The sequence below is a fragment of the Parasteatoda tepidariorum genome, chromosome 7 (assembly GCF_043381705.1).
Source record: "Parasteatoda tepidariorum isolate YZ-2023 chromosome 7, CAS_Ptep_4.0, whole genome shotgun sequence".
NCBI lineage: Eukaryota > Metazoa > Arthropoda > Arachnida > Araneae > Theridiidae > Parasteatoda > Parasteatoda tepidariorum.
This window is the reverse complement of record NC_092210.1, coordinates 83,458,124-83,483,428: the sequence shown is the minus strand read 5'-3', so window position 1 is coordinate 83,483,428 and position 25,305 is coordinate 83,458,124. Positions and strand designations below refer to the sequence as shown.

General features: G+C 28.8%; 1 protein-coding gene across 1 annotated transcript in view; it reads left to right on the top strand.

Moving 5' to 3' along the window:
• The window catches only part of LOC107440394 (inactive dipeptidyl peptidase 10), a 220,310-nt gene that overhangs the window by 147,990 nt on the left and 47,015 nt on the right, over positions 1-25,305 (top strand). Inside the window, exons 9-10 of the mRNA XM_071183833.1 lie at positions 12,689-12,809; positions 16,660-16,829. Coding sequence (XP_071039934.1) covers positions 12,689-12,809; positions 16,660-16,829 — 291 coding nt within the window. The remainder of the gene's footprint in view (positions 1-12,688; positions 12,810-16,659; positions 16,830-25,305) is intronic.

Genomic DNA, 25,305 nt, shown 5'->3' with positions numbered 1-25,305 from the left:
TATATGTACACACACATATATATATATATATATACACTACTGGTCAAAAGTTTAGACTCACTTGCATTTATTTAAAAACTTTCAAAAATAGTTAAATGTTTCTGACATAATCATAAGCAAACATCTTAAAACTCTGTTTTCTTTTAAAACTGTTCATTATTTTTTTCATTTTGTATCAATTCTGCAGTTGATAACGAAATGAACGAAAGTGCATGTAAGTACCTGTTCTAAAAGAAGTGTAATTTATTTAAAAAAATTTATTAATTCTTAGTTTATAAACAATTTACTTTTCACCTTCTTTTATGAGGTTAATTATAAGTTATGTTCACGTAAATGACAAATTTTAAATATTGATATAATAGCCTTAATTAGCCAGAATAACTAGTATAGATTAAAAACAAAAATTTTTTTTATACAATTTATTACAGAAATATGGGTCAAAAACGAGAAATACGTGTGGAAACATATGCAGCTATTATTGCACTTCATGCAGAAGGCTATTCAAGTAGACAAATTGCCTCGAATACTAATGTTTCTCAGACCATTATTGTCAGAACTTTGCAAAGGAGGAAAGAAACTGGACAAAATAAGAGCCGCCAGCGATCAGGGAGACCTAGAATAACGTCCAAACGTGAGGATAGGTTTATCCGCATTCAAAGTAAGCGATAGCGGACTCGAACAGCACCAGAAATCCGCTAGGAATTGAATCCTTCTCGGCAGAAAATTGTGTCAGTATCTACTGTACCACGTCGACTTCGTGACTATGGTTTAAAAGATTGTGTAGCTGCTAGAAAACCTCTTTTGAAAAACAAAATGTAGCAAAACGACTGCAATGGGCTAAAAGACGTGTTATGTGGTCTTTAGAACAGAGGTCAAAGGTTTTGTTTACGGACGAATCAAAATTTGAATTGTTTGGAAACAAACGAAGGCAGTATGTTCGTCGTTTAGTTGGTGAACGTATGATGTCAATGTTTACTAGAAACTGTGAAGCATGGTGGAAGTTCAGTCATGATTTGGGAATGTTTTGCCGGTGATAAAGTTGGAGATCTTGGATAAAAAATATTATCACAGAATATTGTAGCGTTACACTTTACCATGTGGACAGAGAGTCGTTGGTCAAGGATTTGTTTTTCAGCAAGATAACGATCCAAAACTTTCATCGATATTGTGTAGAAACTACATTGCATCAAAGGAAAAGAAAAAAGTACTGAAATACATGGATTGGCCCCCTCAATCCCTTGATATTAATCCTATTGAGCTATTGTGGGATGAACTCCATAGAAATGCTACAAAAATGAGATGTACCAATCAAAACAAGCTTTGGGAATCTTTACTTAGTTGCTGGAACCAGATATCAGCTAGAACATTACAAAAACTAATAAAAAGAATGTCAAAAATATGTGCTGCTGTGATAAAGGCTAAAGGAGGATATTTCGAGGAATCCAAGATTGGAAGAAATTCATTAGTTATGCATAAAATTATAATTCTTACCATATACGCGTACCTACATTTCTCAAAATAAAGTTGATTTAATGTAATTTTCAGTTTAAGGGAAGTCATTTTTAATTGTTATTTGTCTATTTTTAAAAATTCAAGAGTGAGTCTAAACTTTTGACCGGTAGTGTATATATATCTTACGTGACTCGCAAATTTTGGCTGTATTTCTTTTCCGCCGGTGGCAACGATTGCTTTGCTTTGTTTACGTTACTATTTCTCTTACACGGCGAATCGACCAATGATTGCCGCTAAAAATGTCACATGCCAAATCTAGGTGAGGTGGTTCAACATATAGCGCTTTTAAAAACGGAAACTGAAATAACCAGAGAGCATCAGTTGCGGCAATCTCATACTATTAAGCTACGCAGAAGTGAGTAGTCTTTGTCGATAGATCTCTATTTTAGTATTTTGTCGAAAGTGCTTTTTTTCACGAATTTATATATTACGAATTTATTTGACGATTTTTGATTTGTATCACGAATTATATAGCACATTTCTAATAGGTTAACGAATTACCTGCCATTTATTTGAATTCAAATTTATTTTAATGACTTAGTTTTTACTAAAAAGATGCAATTTTTTTTAAAAAAAAAGTTTTTATATGGATATGAATGATTGTTTTGAATTTTTAGAATTTTGTGCATTAAGAAAAACAGCTTTTTAGTATTTCAGAGCATCAAAGTAAAGGACTAAATGTATTTAGAATAATCTGGCATAACTGTTGCTCAAAGTAATTCATGATTCAAAATCAGCTTCTTTCTCCTGCACTTATATTTTCGAGTAGACGTGAGAAATCTATCATTAAAATGTACATTATTGTTTAAGCTGTAATCGGCACCATTCATTTCCCTTTTTAAATTAAATTCTCCATTCATTTCCCTTTTGTAATTAAAATCAGAGAAAAAATTCTCTGATTTTAAAATGTAGTTAAAAAATGAAATACAGACTTCAATTTTTTTTACAATTTTTCTAACTTAGATAAATTTTGAATCTCGTATTTTTAGAGCTAGCGGTATACCCGCAATATGGTATACACTGACCGATAAGAAAATAACACAGCCTTAAGAAATCTTCTCTAAAAAATATATAGTATAGGTGCTACTATAATAGTTACCAAATTTTCCCTAAAATATGTTATACATACACATGAGCACATTTAATACCTATTAAAACAGCACCAATTACCATGATGCCAATAGTACTTATTACAAAAAATAAACATCCATAAAACCAAAGCAAAAATAAGGGTAAATAATACGTAGTATGACGACATTTTACGGCATCCCGTAACGAATAAGTACATTTTCTCCATCAATTTTGCTTTTTTAATTCATAGCTTACGTTTTTTATTTCAATTAGTACCTATTAACAAAATTAATTAAGCGCCATGGACGTCAATAATAGTTTGTGGTTTTTTACTCTCTTATAAGCGAATTAGTCCCGTTTCTCCAATATTTTTGGTTTTTGGTGCATAGCTTATATTTTACTTCAATTTGTAACTATTATCAAGATTTATTGATATCAATAATAATTTTGACATTTTATTACGTGTTTTTCTGAACGAAGTAGTACCATTTCGGCCTTAATTTTCATTGCATATATTTCTTTTAATTTAAATTACCGTTTAATTTGAATTATTTAGTTCTATAGTAACGCGTTTTGAAAGCATAACAATAGACAAAATAAATACGTGATTTCAAATCAACCTTAAAAATAATAATCTGGTGATGCTGCCTGCTTATGCTATAACAATCACGTTGATCATTCAGAAAAGCAGGAAAAATGAATGAAAAATAATTAAGTTATACAGAATGGGCAATAAACTTAGCTAATTTTTTTACTGCTATAAGCTGGCAAACATCATTGATGTTATATTTAAACTATTTGAAAAAGCTGAATCATTAATAGTCTATTTATTTTACGACAATGGAAATTGTCCTAAAATAAAACAGAGCCAAAGAAAATTCCAATTTCTTAAATACCCCCAAATTTGAAATCTATTAAAAAAAACGAAAAACGGACTTCGTTATTTGTTTATAATTGTACCCATTTAGATTCATGGTGAATTTCATATTGTGAGAGTCCTTGACTTGACACTAAATGTGCTGTAGCTCGAGTTCCTGAATAACACAGGTTGTGGATTGACGAAACTATCACCAGTATAGCGGAACCGTCCGGATCACCAGTAAAGCGAAATGAATAACTTGATGAATAAACACACTTAATAAATACTATTTACATTTACTTAAAATTTATACATAATGCGTTTATGATAAATTTGGTATGAAATATTTACAATTCGATTGCACAAAAACAAAATAAAAAGATCAAAAAGAAGTGCAATTCCAAATGTAACAATGGAAGAGAATGAAATGAGGACATATTTAGAGTTCAGTAATAATATGCAGAGGTGCCGACCAACCTTGCACCACCATCACGCTTGCAGACGCAAATGCTGTTGCAAGACACAGACTTCTGCCCCTTTCCTTCAGGAAACCCCTCATTACTGACTTTGATTGTTCTCGAATCTTAACATCAACAATTACTAGACTCAGAACAAACCACTTTAAAGGGATGAAAATTCTTCGCGACGAAATAAGAACTTATATTCCCTGCAAAAACTGCACCGATGTCCAACTTACCCCGGATCACATTCTCGAGTACGCAGCCTTTACCCCATATGTTTCACAACTGGGTATGGTGCCACTGGCTTCAGAACTTCGTGAGATCCTTTGCAGTAATGATGTATTGGAGCTTGCAGATGCTATTTTGAAGGCACATGAGGCCATTTAATTGTCCATGGACACGATAAAAAAATAATAATAATATAATTATGAAAAATTACAATAAATTTAAAAATGCAGAATACGCGCTATCATCACGTAGCTCCAAGCCTACCGTTTACTCGCAATCCGAAATACAGACAAGCAAATAGTTTACGTTATTACACGCACGCACACACACACACACACACACACACACACACACACACACGGGAGAATGGCGAACGAGGTAGACGCGAGATTTCTATCGGCTGTTGAAAAACTGAAAAAAGTATGTGAAATTAGTGGAAATTTGAGAAAAGACTTGAAGCAAAGCGTTCCGGAGGCAATAAGCGATCTGAATGCAGTTAAAAATGATTATAAATCGATGATATTGTCTTTGAATGATCAACTAAAAGATTCAAAGCTCACAATGGCTGCTACAAATACTAAGCCTACAACGGGAAGAACCTTTGAGGAGATCGTCTCGAGTTCAACGCNGTACCGAAAAATAGAAGAAATATTTTAAGAAAGTACAGAATGAAACACAAAATGTTATATATAAAGAGTGATGCGAATTCGTATGTACTTCCACTTACCAGCATCTTTCAAAAATGATTCAAAATGTATTCGTTACAAGTTTACCAGATTACAAATATGAAAATAGAAGCGTAAATACAGGATAATGGGATCATATAATGGCGCGTTGTCGTAAATTATTTCAAAATATTCTTTATTAAATATTGGAAGATTTTTAGCTGCGGATTTGCCTTACCTGGATTTGCACATAGTAAAAACAGAAATAGACAGAGAATATATGAAAACTACAGAAAATTTTAATGAAAATTTACATGTATATCAGCGATTCAAAATTTATTGAAACTGGCACATCTTCTTTAATGTCTAATATTACAAAAGTTTGCAGTCTGTAATATTGAAAAAAGCACTTTTTTTATTAGAGAAACTGTAATACCTTACCGAGCTAGTTAACAACTGAATAATTTAAAATTCATTTTAGCTGAATATTCATCAAATTCATATTTCCGCAAATGTAAATATTTTCTATATGATGTTTTTTTTTTATTTCTAAACTTTAAAAACATAGTTAAATTCTCCACTTCAAACCGATTTTAAAAATCTAAGTGTTTAATATTTCGTTTGCTTTTTTTTAATAGGAAATTCAATATTCAATCATATCTAAATTAAAAACCCAAATTTTTTCTGGTAATTTATTCAAAAAATAAATTAAAACCAGTTTTCTATGTGAACTAAAACAAGAAGTCCTTATAAAATATATATTACTTTTATTTTTTATTTTTTTGGAACAAAAAATCTTTAATAAAACCAACCTCTTGAAAGATCAGAATCTAACTTTCTGACAAGTTCTTTTCATTTATCTTGCTTTAAGCAGTCTTTCAAATTACACAGTGATGTTACGACCAACAGCACATTCTTTCCCAGCGGTTTTTTTTTTCTCTTTTCTGAAATCTAATATCAGGAACTAAGCTGGTAATTTCTTTCCGAGTGATCCAGCTGAAGGCATGGAGAGAACTTTTCAACTCTGGCAGGTTTCTAGGTGACGACGGTAATCACTATCTAGGGGTAATTACAGGTTCTAATGTGGAGAAAATCTCTCTGGGAACTAGACTGCGGAGAAATTCCAGTGGTCGATTACGCAGGGGTTGAACGAAAAGGCTGCTTTTAACAAGGCAATGGTATTCTAGACTCAAGAGTGTACTGAGATTAAAAGAGGGAATAAAAAATTACTCGAGCCAATATTAATGATCCATCAATCTAAAAGTTTCCCCTTAATTTAACGATAAATATTATTTTTAAACCACTACTTTAAACCATAATTTTAAAGATATGTAAAGGGCTATTGCCATTTTTATTGGATGAGTTAAGAAGAAATCTGCATAGAGCAATTTTTAAATCTAGCGCTTCGGTCTTAATAGAATTTATAATAGACTGGGATTCTTAATAGTAAGTTCTTATAAGAATATAACTGCTAATTAATATCTTTATGCGTTTAAGAAGAATTTGTTATAGAAATAATTGGCTAATAACAAATAATGAACAACAGATGATATTTTAAATGTCTGGAAAAAAAACTTATTGATTTCTGTTTTACAGTTTTCCTTAATCTAATTTAATGAAAATTTATTTTTCAAGTAAAGATTCTGGGATTTTAAAAAAAACTCTCTTTTTTGTTTAGAATGATTCTTTTTATCTAATTAACATAGGAAACCATTTCAGTTAATTTGATAAAATTTTGGGCATTTTTCGTTATGTTGTTTTTGACGCTACACCTGTGCTTCGAAGCTAATATTTTTTGACTCATCCTAAATTATTTCTAAGTATACTGCGTAACAATTTAACATGTTTATGTTTAATATTAAGGTAAATAAACATAAAAATACATAAAATATTCAAAAGGGATCATTTTGACGCTCGTAAAAAACATTCTTTAATGAAGTTTCATGCTGGGTTTTGATTTTGTAAAATTTCAAACCTTGCGAAGATGACTTGTAGACCTGAAATTGTAACCCATCTAGTTAAAAAAAATGTCTCTCAATAGTTTTTGTTAAATTATGTGGTATCCCAGATTCGAAAAAGTTTCTTTGTTAAAAGTGATACCTACATAATTGGAATTACACGTCTGAGCAAGAAAAAATGTTCTTTTATCTGTTTGAATGTCACTTCCTCCTCAAGATATTACTTTTTTTTTTTACAAGAAAATTGAAACAAAACATTCAATGTACAGGAAATTATTTTACTCCATGTGAAGACTCTCTGAAGAATTATTTTACTCTATGTGAAGCTTGTAAGTTGGAATGGAGCTTTTTTACAACGTTTGTGATATTGCTGTCCTCCACGCTTGAATTGAATAGTTTTCGAGAAATCTTTTGAGTTCGAATTGCGAGTTCATTCTTGTTCATATTGAAGAACTCCAAAGCAGTGTTTTAGATAGCCCTTAATTCATAAAATCCAGTCTCTAAAATAACGCCTCGTTCAACACCGCAAGATACAGAATAAAGACTTCTGATAGCTATGAGAGATGTCGATTCAAGTTTGTCGACGTTCTGCTGTCATTTTCACATAACATGGTTATACTATATTACGCCTGTGGTAATTTCTAACTAATGATGAAACTTCCACATTTTAAAACATGTTGTGTACTAATGCGTATAAATAATATTGTAATCTATTGCTATATTGTTATTAAGTTTAAAAAAAACTAAAATATAAAATTTATGCTTAAAAACCCTTATATATTGTATTTTTAGCAATTAAAGAAAACATTTACGTGTGCATCAATTTCTTATCAGGGTCAATCTGACCCCAAATTGTGGTTTTAGATAATTCCAAAAGATTGTTCCAGTGTTAAGATTGCCTTAAGTAATTTAAAATAATCAAGATATCCCTGTTTATAGACTACATCAATTTAAGTATTGCTAATTTTTTAGTACTTTACATTAGGAATAAATAATTTTATTAAATAGATTGGCCAGGAATTCAAGAAATAAGGAATAAATATTAAATTATTTAAATCATACACTCGATTCAATATTACGAAATGTATCAAATAAATTTTAATATTTATTCGTATTTTAGGCTAAAACAAATTCTGTGTCTAAACTGTGATTAATTAAAATGGCAATTAACATGACAAAATAAATTTAATTTTTAGTTTTTGCATTAATTTTAGATTCGTGCTTTACTAAGTAGACTAATACATAGCATTTCTTGCCCTTTCTATCAAAATAAAATAAAAAAATAGAAGAGTAGATAAATGAATATTGGATTTTATTTTCTCCTAATAAAAAAAATTGCTTCTAAAACGATATTTTACATTAAAATTGTTATTTTATAAATTAAAATTGACGTTTCAATTTTTTTAGAAATACTAATAATTGACGCGCTTAAAAATAATAATATAGTTTGTGCAGAATATTTTTTCCACTCATCTGACTAGGAAATTAAGTCGAAATGTTATTCGCATTAATTTTTTTTCTGTTTCATCAAAACTAATGAATTATATTTTCCAAACATAAGGTAACAAAAAAAAGTGCCTTAAAGCTTTTTTGACAAGCTAGACAGTTTAAGTGAAAATTATTAAGTACTTTTAATCTTATTAAAAGCTTATTTCTCGGCATCAGATATTAGAGTAACTTTAATATTTAAATGTTTATTTAAGTACACGGAAAAACTTTTAATATAACTGAACAACAAAAACGGTGGCAACAACTTTACACCACTAAGTGTCAGACTGAATCAAAATCAAATGATAGTTTTTGGTGTAGTAAAACACCAGGAATATTCATTAACATTACTTGGTATAAAGTAGTGGTCACTAACCACCGTGTTTGTTATTCAGTAACATTAAAATTGTAAATACAATAACATATAATACGTATAAGAAAGAGTAAAAATGTTTTTTTATGATACTATATAAATAAGAAGCAATAAATATCCTTTTTACACTGCGGAAAACAATATTCATTTTTTTAACAGCCGACTTTATTTTTGTGGGTGAAAAGGATCTTTGAAGATGACCATAAACACTTGTCTGCTCGTTATCAATTCAAATAATTCAAAACGCACCCACATAGGAGCAAAAATATCTAACGTATGAATTAAGGCGCTTGATCTTGATGTAAACATATAGCACTTTCGGTGTTTTAAGCTTTCATACTCACTTTAAATTACACAAAAAAGCTCGATTTGGTACTTTCGTGGTAAAACGTGCTCTTTCACACAGTTTTTAGAGTTGTTCGAAACGATATTCAATAAGAAATTACACTGCGGTTTTTACAGTATATGCATAAAAAAAATTGGAAAAAAATAAATTTCAAAATAATACAAAATTTTGATAGTAATAAAAAACCTAAGGTTTTATTTTTCATATTTTATTTTTCGCATCTTTTACTTCAAAGTGAATTGTGAATTATATGTAAATTAAGAATTAGGTTACGAACAAAATAAATAATGCACGGGGGAAAAAATATCATTTCTAGTGAAATAACGCACAATTCTGGTAACAAAACTAAAATATATTGTATTTAAACCATTCATTTCAATTTTTTCGTATGTTTGGTAAAAGCTTGCTTGAATTTCTGGTTTTTAAAACTATAGTTCTTATTTCCTCACATTTAGTGAAAATATAAAGCTGAATGAAGTAAATTCAACCAAATAAATGGTTTTTATGCCTTTGTCCTAGGTATCTCAATACAATTTCTTTGTATTTATTACCAATTAGCAAGAAAAAAAAATTATAAATTTATAAGCAATTTTACCAAAAGTAATTACCAAATTGGTTCAGTAAAAATTAACGTTATTTTTGGTGTTCTCATATAAGAAAGAAACTTCGCAAACAAAAAACTTTATAAATTTCGCAATATTCTGGTAGTTTTGATCTCATTTTCTTTTTTCAGCATATTAACAACAGACTTTATTTTTTTAATGTCACTATATGCGTAAAACTATCATTTAACTGTTGGGGACACAACTCATTAAAACTAATATATATTAGTTCGGTCAGCCATTTTCAATAAAAGACGTAAGTCTAAGTATAAAATGGTCTAAAACGATGACTGCGAAAACCACAAGCTTTAACTCGAAAATAAGAAAAAAATATATAAATAAATAAATAAAAACCCAAGGGAGATAACATATTAGAAAAAGAGTGAATTGAAATTAAGCTCCGAGCATCATTCCTTACGAAAATAAATTGATATACATTGCGAATGCCTCTCTTTAAACTAATGAATGCATTCCGGACTTCATGCTGACTTCCACATGGCGTTGCTATATACACTAATAAATTCCAATTTTAAATAACGTCTATTTCATAAACTTTTTGACCTTTGAGCATGAGTATTTGAAGCATATATTAAAGGTTTCGTTTCACTTTTCTTTCTTTCAAAAGGAATTTAAGATGTTTCAAATTTAATATCCACTAGCATGAGGAATAGTATAAAAATTTAATTGAAACTTAATATAAATCAAATTGCTAAATTTCAGTTCTTAGATTGGAATAAACGGCATAGTACGGGCCTTCTAATGTTAAAGTAAAAAGGCGTCTATGGGACAGCAAACAAAATTTCGTTGTTATAATTGATTTGTAAGGAGGGTTCTACTCAAAAGCTTCGACTATTGCAAAAAAAGATTTACATTTACTTATAAGCTGACTATACGTAAAGATAACTTATAATTTCTCTAATATATTCGACGATTTTAAGGAAAATACATATTTTAATTTTGTAGACGTTAAAAGGACGACTGAACACTTAAAAAAAAAATCTAAATTTTTTAAAAATAATCATGTATAATGCATGCAAAACTAATATATATAAACTTGCTCATTAATAAAACAATGACGCTTTTTTGTAATCAAATAGTTGAAATTTTTTTGAGATTTATTTTGGTTTTCTCTATAAAGTTTTAAAAGGAAAAAAAAAACATAAAAAATATTAGTCAGCAAATATTTAAGAACACTATCAAACAGATTAAGAATTAAAATAATTTTGATTGATTAAAAAATAGCTTTCGAGTATTAGTGCTACAAATTTCCTTGCCTAAATTAGATTCCTTCTAAATGAGACATTATTAATAGTGATGTTAAAATTTATTTACAGAGTATATACGAAAGAATGAAAAAATACTGTTTAGCTAAAAAAACTTTTTAAAAAATATCATTTAGTTTTTCACAAAACCACCTAAAATATCTTACAAAACCACAGTTATTTAGTCCTATTAATCTTATAATATTTCACTATTCTTCTAGAATAGTTGCACAGTGCCAAAGTACTAAACTCTCACTGGGACGCACTCTGCATACATCTTCAACTCAGTAGTAACAACTTGTCAGAGAAGCAAAATTGACTTCTACGTAACATTGATCACAATCCCATTGATAGTCATGAAATCAAAAGCTTTAAACTTCAAATCCCCGCCCCTCCCCCTTGGCCCGCAACCGGCTGTAGCATGAATATATTAATTGATAGTTTCTTAACAAGTTATTATTTAGCAAGTAAATTTATTATCTGTAATTAAATCTAAATGTTTTATTATCACCTTCCGATTAAATATCAATCTAAACTCTCAACAAGAATTCTGGCAGTAGTGGACAGTGCACCAAAAAAAAATGACCAACCTGAATAATATAATGAGAGGATATTCACGTTCTAGGACTCATTCTTAATGGTTCAAGGGGGTGATCTCAAATATACTAATTAATACATGCAGACGATATTTTAAATTACGAAATAAGGCACAAAAAATGTACTTTCTTGGAATAAACATATTCAACGGATTTGGATTTCTGGCCCCCCAATATCAGCAATCTGGAAAATAAGGTCCCTATAATTTGGTCAGGAGATCGGTCCAAAGTTTGGACCCCTTAACGTTAATTTTACATCTTGCGTATACACTTTAATACGTAATTTTACATCTTGCGTATACACTTTAATACGTAATTTTACATCTTGCGTAGAAATTTTCTAGCAAATTGAAAAAATGTTTTTCACACAAATATAAAATTCGATTACCCAAAGATAACTCCATGCAAAAAATTAATTTTATTAAATATTTATTATTTTTTATTATTTTATTCACGTAAGTTCGAAGAAATGTTGAATTGTGAGGGACACAATTTTTTACATAATTTTACATGGCAAAATAGAAAGTTTTGGCAGTTTGAAATCTGTTGAATAGTTCCTGAGAAATTAAATTTTAAAAAAAAAATTACATATTCCAAATTCCAGGAAATTTTCTACCGGTTTCGCTAAAATTTTGTATTTTGTAATTTAAAATTAGGTTCCTTAGAAGAATTTAAAATGGGTATATTTTACAATTTTTTTTCAACTTCGTTTAAACAAAATAATAAGAAATAATAATTATTTCCTAAAATTTATTTTTCACAGAAAACAATTTTTGGGGGATATGTTATCTTTATAATTGTAAGAATTTTTTTTTTAATTCGCTTGAAAAGTTTCTGAGATTAATCGAAATACGCAAAATATAAAATTAACATTAGTAGGTCATCAATTTGAATCGCTCTCCTGACCAAAAACTATTATTACTATACATCCCAGATTGCACCCCCTATATTTTGGGGGTCAGAAATCCGAAACCGTCGAAAGATAGATATGTTTATTCAGAGATAGTACGTTGTTGTGTCTGATTTATAATGTAAAATATCGTCTTCGATAATTAATTAGCTTATTTAAGGTCACCACCTTGAACCATTAAGATGGAGGCCTGGAACGTGAGACTCCTATCATTAGATCAAAAGTTATTCAGGGTGGTTCATTTTTTTTCTGCCCACTACACATGTTTGTCATTTAAGTAATAATCCATTTCTTCAACTAAGATGCATTTATGTAAATTACTTTATATAAATAAAATACCATTTATTTATATTTCAGGCTTACGTATACAGAAACAATATTTTCTACATTTCAAAAGTAAATGGCACACATCATATAGTTACAAATAGTGGCATTGAAGAAGTTGTATATAATGGGATTCCCGACTATTTGTATGAAGGTTAGTATTTAAATCAAATCTTATACTCTCATATCATCATCTTATAATATTTAAACCAAATCTTATTGTTTATAAGTATGATGTGTTCTTCTAATTACAGAATGAACAATGAATATTATTTTACCATGAGTATTGAATATTATTATACCATGGTACTACAGGTTTAGACCCGATCACGAAGTCCAATCCTGTCTTCTATGCAGCAGGCATGAAATAATAATTAATCCCCAATATTACATTTTAATGTAATTAAAATTAAATAATACATAAAATAAAAAAGCATATCTCGCCGACGATTGCGAGTGAGAAAAATATGTTTTTCAGATGAACAACATCTCGTGAACAAACTTGTGCGTGAATGTTTTTAACTTAACAAAGCTACAGTTCACTTCAGTTCAAAGTTCGGTTAGAGAGGTTGAAGTATCATAGTCTCATTTCACAACTGCGTCAGGGAGCAGTTGTTGTTTGGGAGTTTGACTCAGTAGTGAGGATACTGCAGTACCCATACCATATACCATCAGACCATATTCTTTAAAAAATAAAACTCCATCGTTTTCCAGAACTGTTTAAAGCATTTTCAAATTTCTGTAATGTCGGTCATTTCTCAAATGCAAATATAAATTTTAGTAAATTTATTTTATGATGTTTAATATTATTTCTTTGATTTTCATTGAAAATATTTATTAAAAAAACTGCCATTGAGAAAGGAAAATAATTTTGATAATATCAAGTTGCACTTAGGTCCCCTTAATATTAATTTTCTTAAATTACATATTTCACAAGGCAAATCGATCGAAAAATTATTGCACACATTTATTAAGTTCGTTTAGCCAATGATAATTTCCAACAAAATATAACTTTTAGTAAATATTTATTTTTTATTATTTTATTTAATAATAGTCGAAAAAATATTTAATCGTAAGGTATATAAATTTTTACAGCTTTTTAAATGGCAAACTACAAAATTTAAGCAAGTTCGGTTGAATTGTTCTTGATTTCTCAGAAATTTGATTTCTCAGAAACTATTCCATTCAATCCATTTCAATTATGATGTACATAAGTTCAAGAAGACGGCCAACCTAACTGTATACTTTAAAACTTTTTCAGACTACCGAATCTTGCACTACATTCCAAAAAAGTGTTCAATAGGATTTGATAAATGTCTTATAATATGTGTTGTTCTCTTGTTTTCAGTCTAATAAATCAAAAATTTTATTTTTATGACTTACTTATCATACGTTTGATAAGTAAGGTACTCATTAACAAATCAACGTTAATATTTTAGCAACGTATAGACAAGATGTCACCGATTTTGCATTTTTAGGTGCATGAAACTACAAGTTTCTTGAATTTATACTTACGCTTTTAAAGAATGTCTCCATCAACCTAAATAAGTGAAACTCAACACAAACTAATGAAATAAATTTATATTAATTTTTTAAGCCACGGGAGAGTTGTGCTAAATTCTGAATATCACATGTTAAAAGATATTATATGTATATTTATATAGTTAAGTCAGTAAAACATAACTCATAATATGATAAGTTTAATATTATGATGCCGCACCAGAATGAACAACAATTAAGAAAAATAAATAAAATAAATAAAGGTTAAGTATTAGGTGGCATAAACGTGTAGTGTGGTTACATTAGAGTACTTAACCCTCTCGAAGTGCAGTAAAAAAACTATTACACAAAGTATTTATATTAGTAGGCATAATAAGATCTCATTACAACAGAATCTATAATGGCAATACCATTGGTATCTAATAACATACTTTATAAAGCACCAACTGGAATCATTAGTAGTTTGTTGACTTCGCATTTTCAAAATAAATGCCGGTATTAGTTCTCCAAAATTGTTATAAAATATTAGTGTCATTACTTTTTCAAGAATCACATTAAATTAATTTTTGTAATAGGTACAAATTGAAATAAAAAAAGTAACCTTTGTATTGAAAAAGCATAATTAATGGACAAAATAAATGACCATTACTCGTAAACTAGCCGCCTTACACATGTCACGCGCTACCATTGAAAAGCATAGGTGTATCAAATATGACAATATCGTGATTATTATAAGAAGCAATAAGTATTGAAGCGATAATTATTATTTAACGAAGCGATAATTACGAATATAGCGACAAATATTATGAACGTATGTTAATTTTATATGGGTAAGAAAAGTATTGAGACCAATGTTGAAATTAAATTAAATGGGAACATATCATTATATTTTTTACAGTGTATCTTGATATTAAAATTTGCGCACATTAGTTAAGGATGTCAAGTTGAGACAAGTCGAAGAAACAGTCGCCAATACATGGTTCGTATTTCTGATAAGAGGTTGGGTACAAAACAGCGTATAGATGCCCCGATCGAACAAAAGTTATATGTTTGAGTGCTCGTATTGGATTAGTAAAGTATGAACTGCTGAATTTCACGATCAAGAAAAGTTTTCATAACCAAACTTGTTTCTTCATTTCTTAAAATTGTAAATAAGGCAGGTTGGCAAGCTAAAGTCCCTTTCAATTACCAATGAAACGTGTCAAATAAATGAAAAGACTAATTTTAAATTTTAACGTGATGCTAATACAGTCTTTTAAATCCTGAACTGCACCATTAAGCTAAATTATTTTTTTAAAGTTTATTTTCTTGCTTTAAAATTTATTGTTTATTTTTTTAGATATGTGTGTTCTCTTAACTTAAAGAAATTTATGACAGTTAAAGTTCTTTTCATTCTGACGTTATACCCTTAAAAATGAAATTCATTGGCTCGCTAAATTAATAATAGCAAATAATTGCGTATCTTGTATTTGGCAAAGCTGCTAATTTGATTTATTTTCCATCAAATGTATGATTGCGATAATCGCATTTTTATTTTTAACATTTGTATATTTTGTACTGAACATTTTAGTAACAAATCCACAACAATACTCACGATGCCATGCGGACATGTAGGAATTAAATCCACTTCTCACGTGAGAAATATGAGTATGCACATGCCTTGATTTTCTACTGAATGAAGTTAAATCTCGAAATCCTTGAAATTCTACTAATTTAAAAAGGTAGTTGGTAGTTGGAAGTGGCTAGTAATAAATAAAAAAATTTAATTATTTTAGCTTTATTCATTATGGTATGCGTATTCATTTTGTGCATGATTTCATAGTGTCGTTCAGTACTATATTTTGATTTTGTTTACTTTTTTTCACCCAGTACCAAGAACGGGTACTCAGATAGTAATAAATAAATAAAAAAAAGATTGGTGCATGATTTCGTAGAGTCGATCTCAATACCTTTTTTTTATCATTATCTTTTATATACTTTTGATTCTTTACTTTTGTTGATTATTACTTCACCTAATTATAAATAATGTAATTTATTAATATACAAAATTGCAATATTTATTATCACGCGATTTTTTGTTATACGCCTTTTTTTATTATATCAGTGATTTATTTTTATACAAATTATACTTCATTTGCATGCAATAAATATATTCAGTCACGCAGCATTACAGTTTACGAACTTTCCAACATAAAAAAAGCTTGATATTAGGATTTTTGATAAACAGCTCATAATAAATTCACAGATTGTACGCTAGTCATTATTTTGGTTGTATGTGTCTTTGGTTTGGTTTTTTGTTTGGTTTCGTGTTTTGGTTTGGTTGTATGTAAAGTAAAAAAATCTGATAATTGTTTAGGGTTTTTCTCTAAACATTACTTGTTATTATGTGTTCACTTAAAGTGCACAGAGTTTGAAACATTAATTTTTTTTTCTCTCCATAAAATCTCCTAATAAGCATTAAAAGCATTTTTTTAAGCTTATAGTATTTTCCTTATTTATTTTAGAAGAAATATTGAAATCAAGTCAAGCTCTTTGGTGGTCTCCAGATGGAAACTTTTTATGTTTTGCCACTTTTAATGACACTAGTACTGGCATTTACTACTATAATTGGTATGGAAGCCACAACGATAGCAGCAATGTTATTGCCAAACTTAAGTCCTTGCGGTATCCTAAAGTAAGTTAAGTTTCTATCTGTAAATAACTAATTTAAATTACATTTAAAATTTTAAATAAAAATTAAATAACTGTCATTTAAAAAGCTAATAACTATAACTTTATAATCTCATTTTTATTTTTTTTTTAAATTTAGTATGAATAAACTAATTGTCCTAATTTATATTTGGAACTGAGATATTTTTGGCATAAAAATTTATTTAAAGAATGTTTTTTTACTAATACATTCATGAGTCAGTTTCATGAGTCAAATGTGGCATAGAATCTGTGGAATTACCATGGCATTTGATAAATTTAAGCATAACTGTCATAAAGATGACTTAAATTATGATTTAGATGACTCATAGATTGATTTAACGAAAGATTGATCTTAGATAATTAGGGTTATAAAACTGTTTCGAACTTTACCATCAATGACGAGAAACTTTAAAAAAAAATCTTGTGATATTTCGAGTACTATTCATATTGTTACAGCTATTGTTTCGGTATCATTCTTGTTGCTCATTAAAAGCAATACAACATCTGTGTGCAGTTTAAGTTTTGCATTTATATTACATTACTGTAACTTGACTTCTCGATTGAGTTATAATGCTCGTTTTTATTTTTGTTAATTCATATATTTAACCCTTCCGTTTGTTTTCTAAAAAAATATAAACATAATTTTTGAACTATACTCTGACGTGTTAAACACTTCAACTATGATAAATTTTAAATGAAAAGAATAAAGTGTCGATTTATTGAAAATTATTCATTTCGTGCATAAAATTTCAAAAAAAGACCATTATGAAACTTTGTATATATTAGTTTAAGAATACAAATGAATAAGTTAGAATTTGTTTAATCAACTAATTATTTAAGAGCACGGAGAAAAATGTAAGGCCAAAACTACCGGAATATTGTAAAATGTACCGTTGCTAGATCTATGGGAAGACAAAAAAAAGCTTGACAATTATTTGATAATGCTTTCGGTAAAATAAAAATTAAATTTCGCTTTATAATATGAGATAACATTTCGTAAAAGTGGTACAATTTGATTATTTCATCAGGATAACTTACAGCATGGTATAAAAACCATTTCTTTCGCTAAACTTAATTTTCAGCTCTGTATTTTTTACTAAATGATATTAAATGCAATAGAAACTATGATTTTTATAACCAGAATTTCCGGTAACCAATTAACTTATAAACTAAAGAATTGCCAAATAAATGGTTAAAATATGGTTCTTTACTAGATATAGTTTTTTACTGGAAATGTCATTAGAATACAACACGGTATTTTTACTAGATTTTATTTCCTATGAGAAGAGATATGTAAACTACTTTTCATAAATAAGTCAGAATCCTCAGTAAATCCCGATTAGAATTGTTTTTTTTTATATTCTTGTTTTTTTTATGTGATTAAACAAAATGAATGTTTTATTGAAAAGACGTATTCAAATATTTCATTCGCATAAAACAATAATAGCTTTAATATTTAACGTATATGTTTATCTAAGCACATAAAATTACAGAGTTGATTTATTAAATGCAAATTATTACATTTTAATTGTAAAGGAAATAACAGAAATGAATTTGCATTTAAAAATGAGATTTGCATTTGAAAAATTAATCAACATATAAATGCAATCATCCCTGCTTCGCATGGATGATTACTCAATAAGTAATTCGTTTTATTTTCTTCATTTTTCCTTTCATCGTATTAAACTGTCATGATGTATTATATTCAACATTCCCGACATTTCAAAATTCTTTTTGTCTCGAAATGAATTGAATATATATAAATATATATATTTTTTAAATTGAAACTTGTTTTACATTTGCATAAAGGTCTCTTCAAAATTTATTGGTTTTTTGTCTTTCCAAATGCAAATGCATATTTATTGCCAGTTTAAATTCCATTTTTAAAGAAACTATTGAAATGTTAATTACGAGCAAAATTTCATTTAATTCAAATGAATGCTACACAATATGTTTTCAACATAACATATCTAATATATGAATTGAATTTCTAATTTATCGAACAAGCTTATTATCCTTCTATTTCCTATAAAAGTCATATTATTAGATGAAGTTAACAAAATAGTATATAGATATTTTTTTTTTTAATTTTGTACAGTTAATAAAAAAAAATTAAATGATTAATAAACTATTTTCAGAGAAATTCAAATATAATAATAATATAAATAAAAATAGAAGTCCATAAAACAATACTAATACGGTTAGCTTGTTTATGAAAAACATCGTGCTTATTTACGTGCTATAAATATTTAAACTAGCCTATTGGTTTTGTAAGTACTTTAAAACTTCTTCAAATCTTAAACACTTCTTCAAAACACATGATCCCAGACCTCATTTTGTCCGTAAATGAATTTCACTCCTTAATTTAGTTTAAAAATAATTTTGGTAATATAATCTCAGCTAGGTAAAATATTGCTTTCAAAACATGGTTACCTGTAAATTCTGTATAATGTAAATTTTGAGATAAAAAAGCGATTTTGAAAAATAAAAAAAATAAATAAATAAACGTTTTGTGACAAATCTACAAATTCTACTGTAGAGACTGAATATTATCTTAATAGTTACCTAATATGTGTCTTAAAATATTCGAATCGCATAGATATATCTTAAGAAATGGGGTGACAATTAGTGATCTTTAAGGGAAAAAAACCTTTAGACTTATTTGCAGTTGAATACAGAGCAAACTGATTATTATTTCTTTTTTTCCGGGGGGGGGGGAAACATTTATTCTTAAATCAATTCTAGGAATGGACGGAAAACGTTTCAAATCATCAAAATCGGGAGAATGTTTCTCGCTAATACAAGTATTTCCCTATATAATGACAAGGAAAACCCGATTTTGCTAGGCAGAGAAGACAAACAGGTAAAAGTATGACTCCTTACGCGAAGAACCGTCAGTGCATTAAAATCAGTGAATTCAGCAAAGAAAATAATTCCTATCCACGCAAAGGTTTAAGTCCATTTTTTACAAAAGGATGATTACATCGCCCTCTGTTGCATTTCTAAATTTTAGCAAATAAGTGACATAAAAAATTGGTTCTATCGAGAATTATTACGCAGGAAATATGGGAAAAAGCGGAAAAATGATTCCCGTCTGAGAGTCAAAGAACGAATCGTTTCTGTTCGAAACCTGCGGTTATCGCTTGTAGGTGGAATGAACATTTATCTGGTTTCACCGCAAAAAATGCCCATTTTTTACTCGGTCAATACTCAAGGTGAAAAGAGATGATCCCGAGATATATTTCTATGCGAATATTTATGGCAGGCTCTTACCATCTACCACATTCATTACTTAAAATAAAAGACGGAGAAGAACGAGCTACTTTATCTGTCAAGCCTCCACGGAGGCGTAAAGAACTGAGAAAAAAAAATTTAATAAGCAATTTTCATTGATATCTCAAAGGAAAATCGTCTCACAACGAAATCTGTACGATACTACTGTTCCCATAAAAGCTGCTAAACATCAAAATTTACAATTTCGAATAGGATTTTTGGAGAAATCTGAGTCACGAGAATTTTACGAAAACCTCCGAAGTTAGAATACACTTCAGGAGATGAAAAGAAGAGGAATGCGCGAAAAAGAACAAAGAATATAATGAATACTGGGAACAGGAATACCAGTGACGGAGTTTAGGGAGGAATTTTTAGAGGAAAAAAAACGATTCTTGCCCTACTCGATTTTCAATTTTTTTTTCATTATCAAAAAATGCAAATTTTGTTTCGAATTATTTTTTTTTGTGGATAAAAGTAAATTCATGTTACATGCTTTTACACTTTTATTACTACGATTTACATCATGTACTTGCTTCTGAAGAATCTCAAGCCTTGAAACTATCGTTTTTTTTCTCAGAATCAACTGTCATAGTCATAAACTGTTATTCCCTACTGATCTTCAATTGCTACTATTTCTTTAAATTGATAATGTCTCAGAATCACACATTGTTTGATATTTGATCAAAAATAAAATGATCTGAAAACTAACATCAGAGGTCTTACATAATTTTTTTAAATGTAAAATTAAATAAAGCGTTATTATTGTTTCAATGTTACTATTATTATTTTTTCTGGTAAAACTAATCCCTTAACAATTATAGGGATAAAAAGAAAATGTTTGTTATGTTAAAATTGATAAATTTAACGAAAACAATGCGCTGTTGTGGACGTAAAAAAAATTTTTAATTGGCATTTTACACTCTGAGAATTTTACATAAGATTAAGTATCAGTACATTAAATTCATAAGGAATTGAGTCACACTTCGTATATTATTAAATCGAAATGATATACAAATTCAGATGTTCAGTTTAATCGCTCTAAAATTTGATCAAATTTGAGCACCAATCTCGTAACTAACTTTCGATTGATTCATGTCCCGAATTTAGGATAATAAAGACAACCCTTATTCATAATCATTAGGGAAACAAAAATGTTAAGTTTAATTTGTACAAATGAAAATTTAAGGTGACACTGTACAATGGGTGATTCAATGGAAGCATGACAATTCGGAACAAAAAATTTATTCAAATTTAAAGTCTTCAAACTAATTAAATTTTTCTTGTATATTTATTTAGTTACATTTATAATTATCTTACAGCCAGTAGCGTAGTTTATTGCTATTTGCTCAAAAAAAAAAAAAAAAAAAAAAAAAAAAAAAAAAAAAAAAAANAAAAAAAAAAAAAGAAATTCACCAAATTTTGAATGTCAGGAAAAGGACATATTAGCTTAGAAGTTAAAAAAACAGTCATTTTAAGCTGATAGTAAGTAACTCAATTTAAGCCTTTGCGTTTGATTCTGGTCCATGAATTCATGGTCCATGAATTCATGGTTGATAATTCATGGTCCATGAATTGATTAAATTAATTCTTTTACCCACTGACGAAAGAATCAAAAATGCTTTTGTTGCTGATATGTACAGAATAAAATTGTGTATAATAATCAATCATTAAATTTAAAAAAAAAACAATTTTGATTGCATTCAAGCATATTACAATCTTACATAAACTTGGTATTAGGTTTATATTTGCTTTCTCTCTTTGCATTCAACTGTTTAAAAAAATTCTGATAACTGTTTTAATGCGCATCATACAACCCTTTATAGTTAAAAATTTTAACAGCTATTTAGAAAGGGTCAAAAATAAATCTTAATAAATGAACATGGCTTAGTTTTTGTTTCTATAAAGATATAAATTATTCTAAAAAATACTTAACACGTAAATAACTGTTCAACACTACTTAAATTATCACTTAAAACTCCCTCACAAAATGAATCTAACTAATTGCGTAACCCATAACTCATTAAACACTACGTAAATATTTACTTAAAGCTACCTAACGAAATGAATTATTACAGGCAATAGTTGCCAATTTAGATAGAGAAATACTGGCATTTCTGGTGTCAGATAAGATAAATAAATATATAGATGATAATCTGGTAAGTTCTTTGCAAAAAAGAGAATCAATTTAAATTAGTTTTTACCTTTGTTTATAAAGGAAGAGAGTATGGATGAAGAAAAGAACGGTAAAATGTTTTAGTTGCATTTAAGAAAGAAAAGGATTTTTTTTTTGTCGTATGCCTGTTTAGGCAGTGGGGCTGCGATTGCTCCAGTTTTTCAGTGGCGCCATCTATGGTCAGGAATTCGACTTCTGCCGTGCCATTCACACAACCACAACCCGTTTGAAAGGCGGGTCACATTCCCACACAAAGGATAAAGGACATAGAACACACAGAGAGAGAAAGAAACATCCATGCCCTCCCCGGGATTCGAACCCAGGGCCTTTCTGATGCAAGGACAATTCCCTTCCCCCTACACAGGCCGGTTGGCAGATAAGGAAATAATCAGGCCGGTCGGCAAATAATTGATATACAATAATTTTCGTTATTATCAATAATTTTATTATCAATAATTTTTGATTTACAGTTCAGTTATTTATTTACAGTTCAGAAATTCATTTTTGTTCGAAATTTTAAACACGGGCTACAATCTTAAAAAAAAAAAAAAAAAAAAAAAAAAAAAAAAAAAAAAAAAAANAAAAAAAAAAAAAAAAATGGAAAAAACTTTCCGTAAATGGATTGAGGTTCATTTAAAAAAAGTTCATTTGATGTTTTTCTAAGTTTAGATTCTTAAACTTTAATGCTAGTGTGTGATTTTTTGTGCAAAATTAAAAAAACAAATTAACAATACTTATTTTCAGACCCTAGTTAAAAATAATTTTAAAAACAGAAAATAATTATGTTTAACAATAGAACAATAACTCTTCTACGAGCTAATTAGGGATTGTAATGAAGCAAATTTTCTTTCCTTTTTTTTGTGTTTGCTCTCCACAAAAGAGTAACTTTTGTAATTTTAAAAAAAAATCTTTAAAAAATTTGGATATATAAAAGTCTTTGGTGAATACATTTTTTTTATTGTGCATCAACGCTTCAAGTTGTTAACACTTTTAACAGCTTACATCTTTTGTTAACTAAGAAGAAACAATCAAGAGTTAAATTACAGAATCTCGTTGAATGAATGCATTTTCTATACATCAAAAACTTCATTTTTTATGCATCATTCTTTAAATAAAGCTCGAATTTCAAGAAGACAAAGGATGATAATTTCTTGGTATCTTCTTTTTCTGTGGTTTAAACTTGCGGATTTGTATACATATATTAGAAAAATTATGCTTATACTTTTGAAAAAAAGTACACTTAAAGAATAATGTTTAAAAAAGCAGATTTGTTAGTTCGTGTTCAAAATTTGTTAAAACGTATAATGAAAAAATTAAAAAAATTTTAAATTTTGACAGTTTCGTGAAAACTTTAAATTTGTGTACTAAAACCACGTTTATGTCTACTATTTATGTACACGTTATTAATGAAGTTAACAATGTCATGTAAAAGGATAATATATTTATACTTATATACATATATTTGAAGTAAATTTTATGCGATATGTATTTTTTCAAAATGCTTTCAACTATGCAGTATAGAAATAGATTGCTCATGAATAAAAGAAGAAAATTAAAGTTCAATATTGCATACTTAATATTAAATTTATCAAATTATTTGCAAAATTCATGAATAAATTCTAGATCACTGTAAATGTAATATTCTAATTAAAGCTGAAATATTTTTAAAAATATTTTGTATCATGGGAAGACGGAATATTATGACGAGAACTAACTCGGTATAGTAAATGAAAGAGGCATCGCTACGGTTAATTTGTAAAAAATTTGTTTCAATTAAAATCGAGAAAAACATTTAATGCATTAATAATGTATTTTATTTTGTTTAGACCATAAAAAAATTATGCTAGACAAAAAAAAATATATATATAAGGGAGTAACGGGCTAAAGTGGACAACTTGTGTAATTTTCTAACTTATTAGTCAGAATTTCACTCAACTGTAGCAGATTGACGTAGCATTTTCATCCGTTATTGCATAACAAAATGTTTCATTTAAAGAACTTCCTTCCGGTTAATTAGCAAAATTTATTTTGGCTCATTATGTGCCCCTAATTAGTGTATAAAAATTAACTTCGGTACGATTGTTTGGTATATGAAACTCAAATTTCTGGCCGAGTTTGAAATTTATAACTTAATATTAAAGAGAGTTACTTGGTGCGTCGACTACGTAGCTCAAGAGTCGAAATTTATGCGTTTTTAGCTATTATTCCCTCTTTCCCAAAGAAGAATAGTTATTTTTATATTGAGAACACTTTATTCACGTTGAAATATCGAAAAATTAAGTATAAAAGAAATTAAATAAAATAAGAAGAAAAATACATTTAAAATTCACCAGTGACCTGAACCGAACTCCTGATCACCGGGTCTACAAACTTCTTTACCCGTGGCGCTAACAACCACACCACGGCTTACGCGTTGCGTCCACGAATATATAGCTTAAAGAACCTCCTTCCGGTCAATTAACAAAATCTATTTTGGCACATTATGGGCCCCCTAATTAGTGTAAAAAAATCCCCTTTAGTACGATTGTTTGGTATATAAAACTCTAATTTCTGGCCGAGTTTGATAATTATAAGTTAATATTAAGGGGAGTTACTCGGTGATTCGTGCGCGTAGCTCCGGAGTCGAAAATTATGCGTTTTTTAACTATTATTCCCTGTTTCCCAAAGAAGAATATTTATTTTTATATATCGAATACTTTATATTCATGTTGAAAAGTCGAAAAATAAATTTAAAAAACATAAAACAAAATAAATAGAAAAAATAATTAAAAAATAATCAGTTACCAGCACCGAACCCCTGACCACCGGGTCTACAAATTTCTTTACCCGTGGCTCTAATAACCTCGCCACCTCGCCACGGTGTCCCCTAATAAAAATTAACCAATTACCAGGACCGAACCCCAGACCACCGGGTCAAAAAACTTCTTTGCCCGTGACTCTAACAACCACACCACGGCTCACACTTTCCTTCCACGAATATATAGCTTAAAGAACTTCCTTCCGGTAGATTTTA